Source organism: Abrus precatorius, unplaced genomic scaffold, assembly GCF_003935025.1.
Source record: "Abrus precatorius isolate BTA unplaced genomic scaffold, Abrus_2018 Scaffold4, whole genome shotgun sequence".
NCBI lineage: Eukaryota > Viridiplantae > Streptophyta > Magnoliopsida > Fabales > Fabaceae > Abrus > Abrus precatorius.
In genome coordinates, this window is record NW_020874384.1 from 16412515 (window position 1) to 16423279 (window position 10765).

Here is a 10765-nt window from a genome sequence, read left to right on the forward strand (position 1 = left end):
AATTTAAGTTGATTGATGCAACATATGAGTTTTTAAATGTAAAATGTTAATCAATCAAGTACTAATTATGGAGTTTTACACTCCGAATAAGTATTATAAAATGATAAACACAGTGTTGTCAAAATTATTAGATATTGATATGTTTGTCAAATTTTTAAATAAAAATTAAACTTTTGTATAATTTTTTATTATATGCTATAACAGGCTTAAAGACTGTAAAGTTATTTCAAGCTTTAATAAAAACAATAACTTTTAAAATTAAAATAATATGTTTATATATAGAGAGATAAAGATAGAAATAATAATTTAATTTTAATTATTTTACTCTAAAATTATTTTAATATATCCTGATATATATATATATATATTATATTTCGCATTTTGATAATTATAATTATATAAATTGAAACATCTAAAAATATAATGATTGAAATAAGAGCATAATTTTTATAAAAATATAAATTTACTTCCTTTCATGTTGAAAATAAATGAAATTTTTTATTCCTGTTGCTAGGAGAGACTTGAAATCCAAAAATTTTAACTTTTATTTTGTTTTTAAACTTGTCAAGTACCAGAAAGTTACATTGTTTGGGCCGTTTTTCTTGTTGGGCCTCGAAGGAAACGGGCACATGAGTGATATGGGTAGGTTAAGGAAGCGGGTCGGGTATCTCCGGAAGCTTCCGATCCATCATCGCGTTGGTGTTGTTGCGGTGCCCTTTCCCAGTGTCTTTGTTTGTTAATTTCTTTCTTTATTCCTTTATTCCTTTCTTTCTTTTTCCTTCATTTATGCATCTCTTTCGCTCTCACCTGTGCGACTGAAACTGCTTAGGCTCATATCCATACTCTGTAATATAGATAGATATATTCATAAACACATAAACGAAAAACAATAATCATATCATATATCATATATCATATATTATTATTATACGATTGTATTTTCCGTGTGTCGCTGATGGAGGATCAAGCGAATCAAGCTCCACCGGCACGCGATAAAGAGGAGGAGGATTCTAAGAAGGAAGAAGAGGAATTAATCGCAAAGGTTAACAAGCTCATGGAAAACATCACTTCTGCACCTGATAACCCTAAACCCACCGTCCTTCATGCTCTCGCTTCTATTCTCGAAACTCAAGAGTCACGGTATAGTTGTTTTCGTTGTTTTTGCTCAATGAGATTTCTTCGCTCGTGAAATCGCATGGACCCTGGGTTTTTATGTGATTTCTGTTGGAATAATTTCTAAAGTGTTGATATGTGTGTATCGGTGAATTCAATTGTGTGCGTGAATGTCAATGTCGTTGTTTATTAGGTCATCTACGTGTCTTGTTGTAGTTTAGACTCTGAATAGTTACTGTACTGAAAACTCTGAACGTCCATGTCAACTGTGTCATATTTCTTTATGGTTTCTATTGATATTTATTTATTATTATTATTTTGCAATGTAGATACATGGAAGAGAATGGTTATTCTTCCTCCAGTACTGCCCGTGCTGCCCATATCATTGGTCGGCTTGGCGGTTTAATTCGGGTATTTTCAATCATTTCCATGCATGATTCTTGTTGTTGTTGGTAATATAGGTGTAAATCTTTTCTTCAAGCTAATTTGTTGTGTTAAGTTATTGAGATAGTGCTTTGGCTCTTTCGTGCTCTGCAGGAAAATGATGAGTTCTTTGAGTTGATATCTTCTAAGTTTCTCTCAGAAACAAGATACTCCACCTCTATTCAAGCTGCCGCTGCCAGACTTCTCCTATGCTGTTCCCTGACCTGGATTGTAAGATTTTCTTTTTTTTCATATTTGGTTTTGTTAATTTTTTTCATGTTGTCCATGTGTTTTTCAATTGATCTGATGAAGTGTAAACGGACAGTATCCTCATGTTTTTGAAGAATCCGTCTTGGAAAACATAAAAAATTGGGTGACGGATGATAGTGCTAGGCTTTCTGCTGAAGAGCAACATCTGAAGCATAATACAGGGAGGAGGGAGGCCTCAGATTCTGAAATGTTGAAAACCTATTCTACTGGAGTCCTTGCTGTGTGTTTGGTCGGGTATGCTATGTTCTCAATCTATAGGCTACTTTTAGATTTCTTGCTCAAAAGTTTGACTTAATTGTTGTGCTTTAATTTTTGCTTCCAGTTATTGCTGGTGCTTATCTTGCTTATTCCTATTTATGTTTAGTTCTCATTAATTTTGCAATGATCACAGCGGAGGTCAAGTAGTGGAAGATGTATTGACATCTGGCTTGTCAGCAAAGCTTATGCGTTATCTACGCTTGCGTGTACTGGGAGAGACGAATAGCAGCCAAAAAGATGTTACCCATATAACAGAGAGTAGGCATGCGACTGGGAATACTTCAGGCAGAGGTAGAGATGATGGTCGTGGTAGGTTTCGCCAGCTCCTTGAATCAAGTCATTTGGATGATACAAGGATGATTGATGAGAGGCCTTTAGATGACGTAACTCTTGAAAGGGGTCCAGATAGAAGCATTAGTGGACAAACTTGCCAAGAAGAATCTTGGATAGATGGTGAACCACCTGATGAGCTTGGTGAAGGTGCTGATATCCGTGAGGTAGATTCTGATGGGGAGGATAGATGGCGCTGTAGAGATGTTCGTGATGGAAGGATAAAATATGGTGAGCATGATGATAATGTTCGAGATGACTCCTCAAGGCGGCGTGCAAACCGTGGATGGGCAAGATCTAGAGGGAAAGGAAGGGTCAATGAAGGGACTGTAGAAGGTGATTCCATTTTGTCATCTCCTGGTTCTGGTAGTAGATTAGGACAGGGGCGAACTGTTAGAGATAGAAGCACATTGAGGAATGCTGACGTTAGAAGGTTGGCTGACTCTAAGAAGACCCTTGTGAAGACCACTTCTGAGGCTTCTGAAAGAGAGGATAATGATGATTGTTTCCAAGAATGCCGTATTGGAAGTAAAGACATCACTGATCTTGTTCGAAAAGCAGTCCGAGCTGCCGAAGCAGAAGCTAGATCAGCCAATGCACCAGGAGAGGCTGTTAAAGCAGCTGGTGATGCTGCTGCTGACCTTGTTAAAACTGCAGCTTCAGAGGTATGCTAGGGATCATTTATTTATTTTTCTCTTCCAAAACCAGAATTTGTACTTTGTCCTTATATCTGTGTACTTGTGTATCAGTGCTTTAATTTTAAACTCATAGAAATGGTAAAATAGTTAATTTGCTTATATATTCAGGAATATAAATCCACTAATGATGAAGAAGCAGCTTTTTTGGCTGCTTCAAAAGCTGCATCGACTGTTGTTGATGCTGCATCTGCAGTTGAAGTTTCAAGGTATGCCAGATTTAATTTCAAGCCTCATTTTAGACCTGTTTACATACTTGAACAAATATCAAGTGTAGTTTGTTTGGGTTATTTAATAACGTTCTCATTGGGCTTGTGGCAGGAGCTCTATCTGCAAAAATACTGAGACAGAGAATGTGAGTGGCAAAGAAACAGAATCTAGTGAGGATGTTGAAGATTACTTCATTCCAGATACTCAGTCACTTGCACAGTTGAGGGAAAAATATTGCATTCAGTGTCTTGAGTTACTTGGAGAATATGTAGAAGTTCTTGGCCCAGTGTTGCACGAGAAGGGGGTTGATGTGTGTCTTGCACTTCTACAGCAGAATTCTAAACATCGGGAGGCATCCAAGGTTGCTTTGCTGTTGCCTGATGTCATGAAGCTAATCTGTTCTTTGGCTGCACACAGGAAATTTGCTGCACTATTTGTGGATCGTGGGGGAATGCAAAAGCTGCTTGCTGTCCCCAGAATGGCTCAAACTTTTTTTGGCCTTTCTTCATGTCTGTTTACTATTGGTTCTCTTCAGGTATTCATGTTGTTTAATAGTGCCAATTGTGAAGTGGTATGGTTAGAAATGTTTGTAGTTGATATGCATGCATGTCTGTTGTTATATTTTTCTGAGCCAAAATGATTATTTCAGGGTATAATGGAGCGGGTTTGTGCTCTTCCATCAGATGTTGTTTATCATGTGGTTGAGTTGGCTCTCCAACTCCTTGAGTGCAATCAAGATCAAGCCCGGAAGAATGCAGCATTGTTTTTTGCTGCTGCATTTGTCTTCAGAGCAGTTCTTGATGCCTTTGATTCCCAGGATGGATTGCAGAAATTACTGGGCCTTCTGAATGATGCTGCTTCAGTAAGATCAGGAGTAAATTCTGGAGCCTTGGGTTTATCTAACTCGGGATCACTTCGAAATGATCGATCATCAGCAGAAGTGCTTACATCATCTGAGAAGCAGATAGCTTATCACACCTGTGTTGCTCTGCGGCAATATTTCAGGGCACATCTCCTTGTGTTAGTCGATTCCATTCGTCCAAACAAAAGCAATCGTAGTGCTGCTAGAAATATTCCAAGTGTAAGGGCTGTGTACAAGCCCCTTGATATTAGTAATGAGGCAATGGATGCAGTATTCCTACAATTACAAAAAGATCGGAAGCTAGGTCCTGCATTTGTGAGAACACGATGGCTTGCTGTTGAGCAGTTCCTGGCATCTAATGGACATATTACTATGTTGGAATTGTGTCAGGTATGGCGTTGGGTTTATACATTCCCTTTATCTTGCAATTTATTTATTATTTATTGTTGGTTGTTTGTAGGCCCCGCCTGTGGAGCGGTATCTGCATGATTTGCTTCAGTATGCGTTGGGTGTTCTGCACATTGTTACATTGGTACCTAGCAGTCGTAAGATGATTGTCAATGCAACATTAAGCAATAGTCGAGTTGGTATTGCAGTAATTTTGGATGCAGCGAATATTGCAAGTAATCATGTAGACCCTGAGGTGAGTCTCTTGTGGTAGCAGTTGTAGTGATTACTGCCCTAATTTCTGCAGGTGGTGAAAGCAATTCTTTTAGCCTTTTGATGTATTGATTATGCCAATATATGGTGTCTTAACTTTTGTTAGCAAACACTTTTGTATTTCAGATAATTCAACCAGCATTAAATGTTTTAGTCAACCTTGTTTGCCCTCCTCCTTCAATTAGCAATAAACCATCTATGGTTACACAAGGTCAGCAGTTTGCGTCTTCCCAAACCTCTAATGGTCCTCCCTTGGAGACTAGAGATAGAAATGCTGAACGTAATATCTCAGATCGAGCTGTTCACATTACTGGCCAGATTGATCCTAGGGAGAGGAATGGGGAACCGAATGCTGTAGACCGAGGCAGTGCTGCGGTCCTTAGTACACAACCTGTTAACAGTACTCCCCAAACTCCTGTTCCTTCTGCAACTTCAGGTTTGGTTGGCGACCGAAGAATATCTCTGGGTGCAGGAGCAGGTTGTGCAGGCCTTGCTGCACAATTGGAACAAGGATATCGTCAGGCAAGAGACGCTGTCCGTTCTAATAATGGTATAAAGGTTCTTCTGCATCTCCTCCAACCGCGCATATATTCACCTCCTGCCGCTCTGGATTGCCTTCGTGCTCTAGCATGTCGAGTCCTGCTTGGATTAGCCAGAGATGATACTATTGCACACATATTGACAAGGCTTCAGGTGAATGCCTGAAACTGATTCTCATTGAACTCAGTCATACTAAAACTATATTCTATCCATTTTATCCTGGTTACATGGGATTGAAATAAGGTGTACTCTGGATTAAACATGGAAATTGAGTTAATTCTGCTCCAACTTTTTTCTTGTATATTTATGTTCTAATGATAGATTTAGAGACAAATACATATTATCAAATGTTGTTGGAATTTAATATCCTATTTTTTGTATGTGTTCTAGGTTGGGAAAAAGCTTTCAGAACTTATTCGGGATTCAGGCAGCCAGACACTGGGAACAGAGCAGGGTAGGTGGCAAGCTGAACTTTCCCAGGCTGCAATTGAGCTAATTGGGGTGAGCATCTCCACCCTTTGGTGAAGCCGATTATTGTGTTTCATAGTATTAATTGTTTGCCACAATCTGCTGTAGAGTAGAATGCTCAGTGTCCATATTTCTTCACGACCCATGTTAACAAAATACCATAAAATTAAGGCTTGATAATATTTGCCAGTGAGTATTTGCGCTTTAGGACACAGGATGAATCTCATTCAGTGAAACAACAGGATTGATATTTTTGGTTGTCATGAACATATTAATTTATAATTTGATTATATTCTAGCTAGTAGAATGTCATATCATTAATGCTTTTTATGTTTGGCCCTTTTTTGTTATAATTTTGGTGGATAGGGTTTTATATATGTGTTGATTGTTGAATATTGTGATAGCTTGTGTTTTAGTTTAGTTGGCTGCATGGTTTTTAGGAATTTTGCTTGCAATTCAGGATAGCTGTAAAATTTCTTTGAAGAGATAAACAAAATGATAGTGGTCATCTGTTTGAAGTAATGCTAAGTCAGGAGATAATGCACAAATGATTGTTATTTTCGTATTTTTATTTATTTTTTGGCTTAAATTTTCAATTTCTCTTGAAGGCTATAAACTCTGTTTAAAATTTCTGAGGGAGAGAAATGTAAACAATTCCATAACGTGACAGCAATAGTAAAGTACACTTGTATTTTTAGTCTCATTTTTGTGACTTCAAAATGGGAGCTAAACCAATCTCTTTCTTCATATCAATGACAGTCCCCATATCTTCACTAGCTAATTAAGTAGGCTAAAGTATTGAACATATTTGGCATTGCGAGTTGTGACTTTAATGATTAGCCTATGCAATCAATTTGCACTCAATTCTTTATGCTCCAACCGTGTTGCTTTGACAGGCTGGTTTGAAATTTAAGTAAGTTGCTTTCTGAAAACCAAGGAAATCAGATGTCACCGCATCGATTATGTTGTTCAATATTCAGTGGTCTTACACAAACCAAGAATAAATACAGATATAATATGTACTTTATGAAGGATACTATTGATATTTCTGTTGAAATTGTATTTGTAGATTGTGACTAATTCGGGGCGTGCAAGTACATTGGCTGCTACTGATGCAGCTACTCCTACTTTAAGGCGCATAGAAAGAGCAGCTATAGCTGCTGCCACTCCTATTACTTACCATTCAAGGTTTTTTTTTTTTTTTTTAATAATTTTACCCTTCAGGATTTTACTATACGTGTGACCCCGTCTCCCCCTGGGGTCACTACCCCTTCTGATGGCTGATGGTACTTGTGTCATATTTTTCTTATTCAGGGAACTCCTGCTCCTTATTCACGAACACCTACAGGCATCTGGATTGATACAAACTGCTTCTGCATTGCTTAAAGAGGCTCAGTTGACTCCTTTGCCATTATTGGTTGCTCCTTCTGCTCTTGCACAACAGCCCACCACACAAGAAGCTTCTTCAACACAAATTCAGTGGCCCTCTGGTCGTACTCCTTCTGGATTTCTCACGAACAAATTAAAGTTTAATGCCAAGGATGAGGATGCTGGCTTAAAAAGTGATTCTGTCTCTGCAAAGAAAAAATCACTGACTTTCTCATCATCTTTTGGTTCACATTCAAGACATCAACTTGTTGATTCTCAGCAGTCATCAGTCAGAAAATGGTTAAGTACTGGGAAAGAGTCTTCTGAAACTAGTATAGTAGAGACTCCATCTGAATCTTCAGTGAAACATAATGTTGATACTGGATCTCAGTATAAAACCCCAATCACCTTGCCAGCGAAACGAAAGTTATCTGATTTAAAGGATATAGCCATGTTTTCATCATCTGGAAAACGACTGAATATTGGGGATCAAGGACTTCGCTCTCCTATTTGTTCAAGTGCAATTCGTAAAAGCAGTCTGCAAACTGATGCTGTTGGGATTTTTACACCAACTGGAAACCTGAGAAATCAACAGGGGCGGTGTACTGGTGACTTTGTAGATGAGAATCAGTACAGTATCTCAACTCCAGGTCAGATGACACCTTCTTCCCAAGTATTAAATGATCTTCAGTCCAACAACACTGAGCGTGTGACATTAGATTCTCTAGTGGTTCAGTATCTGAAGCATCAGCATCGGCAGTGCCCAGCTCCTATTACCACCCTTCCTCCATTATCTCTTCTGCACCCGCATGTCTGTCCTGAACCCAAGCGAAGCCTTGACGCCCCTTCAAATGTGACAGCTCGGCTTGGTACACGTGAATTTAAATATATGTATGGTGGAGTGCATGGGAATCGCAGGGATCGTCAATTTGTTTATAGTCGGTTTAGGCCATGGCGCACTTGTCGGGACGATGCTGGTGCTTTATTAACATGCATTACATTTGTTGGGGACTCTTCTCATATTGCTGTTGGGAGCCATAATGGAGAGCTCAAATTTTTTGACTCCAATAATAACAATGTGGTTGAGAGCTTCACGGGTCACCAGTCTCCTTTGACTCTTGTTCAGTCATTTGTTTCTGGTGAGACCCAGCTTTTGCTTTCTTCAAGCTCCCAAGATGTCAGGTTGTGGGATGCAACATCAATTTTAAGTGGTCCTAGCCATTCTTTTGAAGGGTGCAAAGCTGCCAGGTTTAGCAATTCTGGAAATATATTTGCAGCCTTGTCATCAGAATCTGCACGACGGGAAATCCTCTTGTATGATATCCAAACATGTCAGTTAGAGTCAAAGTTATCAGATACATTTGCAACTTCTACAGGACGAGGTCATGTTTATTCTTTAATCCATTTTAACCCTTCTGACTCAATGCTGCTTTGGAATGGGGTCTTGTGGGACCGGCGGGTTTCTGGGCCTGTTCATCGCTTTGATCAGTTCACAGACTATGGTGGTGGAGGCTTTCATCCTGCTGGCAATGAGGTATGCCGAATCTTGATTCTAAACGATAGAATTTTAAAACCACCACTAATCTCACCTGCATGGATCTAACAATGCCAATGATATGTTGTTAAATTATGGAGTAGAAGGAAAATTATCTTAAATTGAGTACAGGTGAAAAGTGAGGAAAAATAGTCATATATAAAATGTATACTGCTTATGAATCTGTATGGAAGTGGAGAAGAAATATTCGAATATCAACCACATTGTGGAGGAAGGGTTTTGGGATTTTTGTAAAATATTCTACGATTAGTGATTTTGAAGGACAGCGTCATAATGAGCATATATAGTATTTTTATTTTTGTTATTAACTTTGCTTATATTTTCTGTCTAGCAGGTTATTATAAACTCTGAAGTCTGGGATTTGCGCAAGTTCAGACTGCTACGCAGTGTACCCTCATTAGATCAAACAGCAATAACATTTAATGCACGTGGTGATGTAATGTATGCAATCTTAAGGAGAAATTTGGAGGATGTAATGTCAGCAGTCCACACACGTCGTGTCAAGCATCCTCTTTTTGCAGCTTTCCGCACAGTTGACGCAATAAATTATTCTGACATTGCTACTATCCCTGTTGACCGCTGTGTTCTTGATTTTGCAACGGAGCCAACAGATTCATTTGTTGGGCTGATCACTATGGACGATCAAGATGAGATGTATGCATCTGCCAGAATCTATGAAATTGGTCGTCGAAGGCCAACTGATGATGATTCTGATCCTGATGATGCTGAAAGTGAGGAGGAAGATGAGGATGATGACGATGATGATGCAGATGTTGATCCTCTTTTAGGCCCTGGTCTGGGCGGGGAAAGTGGAAGTGATGCTGATGACATGAGCAATGATGATGATGATGACGACGATGATAGTGTGAGCGAGCTTGATGAAGATGAAGATGGAGATTTCATTTTGGATGATGTAGATTTTGATGGAGGTGGACCTGGCTTGTTGGAGATTGTGACAGAAGGTGATGAGGATGATGATGATAGTCAGGTTCTAGAATCTTTAAGTAGTGACGAAGAGGATTTTGTGGGTAATGGCTTTGGCTATTAATTTTTAATCGAAGAGGCTGTAATTATTTCTTTCTTCATTATATTCATTTTTGGGCGAAAGGTCAATCAATTTGGCTCAAAATTTTGCTGTGGTCTTTCACATTTATGTCCTCTGCGAACTTATCAAATATCAATGCCTGAATGTCAAGAAGCGCAGTTGTATATATCGTTACAAAACCGCAGTTTTACTGTGAGCCACGATGTGGCTTGTGTCTCTTTCCGCTGCGGGATATTCGAAGCAGAGATGTCCATCTTCATAGTAATAATAATGGAATAGATAAAAAAAAAAGAATATTTCTTAACTGGCTTTACGCTGCATCTCAATCTTTTTTAAAGTCAATATTTCAATTCTCAATTGTGTTCTAATTTTGGTTGTATTATCCGCGTCACTGTTCGGGCAGACCATTATTGCACTCGCCCAAGCCCCACCCAATCTGTGAAGCAGCTCGGGCCTGAAATATGATACTTTTCAGAAAACATTCTGTTTTCAATTTTAAATTTCAAATATTAGGTTTATTTAGTTTTTATATAATTTTCTAACGTGTGCTTATTAATATATAAATATGAACGGTATTTTTAATTCAAATTTGTAGTATTTAGTATTAATAAAAATTATAATTTCAAAGTTGTCACTGTATTTACTTCTGTTCTGTTGTTGCATCTGGTCTCTTTTTGAAAAATTGAATTTCCTATTCGCAATTGGTGTTTGGGGGCACGATATAATAGCACCGTTGAAGACTTTTTTTATAAGAAACATTTCAAGATAACTAAACACGTTGATAAACCTGTTGTCTATAAAGCTTTTGAGTTTTTGAAAAAAAAATAAATCAACTTCCATATTTACCTGACTGCCAAAGAGCTACTTTGGTAGCACTTATAGTTGAGGACATATTCATGATGCATGGTGTCTTTTAGGGGACTTTAACCAAACCCTTCTTCCCTTATACCAGAAAGGAGACATGTTTA

At 38.4% G+C, this 10765-nt stretch overlaps 1 protein-coding gene across 2 annotated transcripts; it reads left to right on the forward strand.

The window, feature by feature from the left end:
* The first annotated feature begins 788 nt into the window (after positions 1-788).
* Positions 789-10106, forward strand: LOC113864638 (DDB1- and CUL4-associated factor homolog 1). 2 transcript variants are annotated; one of them, XM_027498587.1, is made up of 16 exons: positions 789-1140; positions 1443-1524; positions 1651-1767; positions 1862-2040; positions 2198-2481; positions 2566-3059; positions 3201-3284; positions 3436-3834; positions 3949-4551; positions 4622-4804; positions 4948-5065; positions 5186-5514; positions 5752-5862; positions 6899-7017; positions 7144-8731; positions 9087-10106. In XM_027498587.1, the coding sequence occupies exons 1-16, from the start codon at positions 956-958 to the stop codon at positions 9798-9800; spliced, it is 5589 nt and encodes a 1862-aa protein (XP_027354388.1). In that variant the 5' UTR covers positions 789-955; the 3' UTR covers positions 9801-10106. The 2 variants fall into 2 exon arrangements, with proteins under 2 accessions (XP_027354388.1, XP_027354387.1); XM_027498586.1 differs by having other exon boundaries at positions 2198-3059; positions 3201-3298; positions 3411-3834; positions 4948-5514.
* Positions 10107-10765: the final 659 nt, after the last annotated feature.

Coding starts and splice junctions, on each gene's coding strand:
- LOC113864638 (XM_027498586.1), top strand. CDS start 956: ATGGAGGATCAAGCGAATCAAGCTCCACCGGCACGCGATAAAGAGGAG. Junction 4,552..4,621: donor CTATGTTGGAATTGTGTCAG/GTATGGCGTTGG, acceptor GGTTGTTTGTAG/GCCCCGCCTGTGGAGCGGTA. Junction 7,018..7,143: donor CCTATTACTTACCATTCAAG/GTTTTTTTTTTT, acceptor TTTCTTATTCAG/GGAACTCCTGCTCCTTATTC.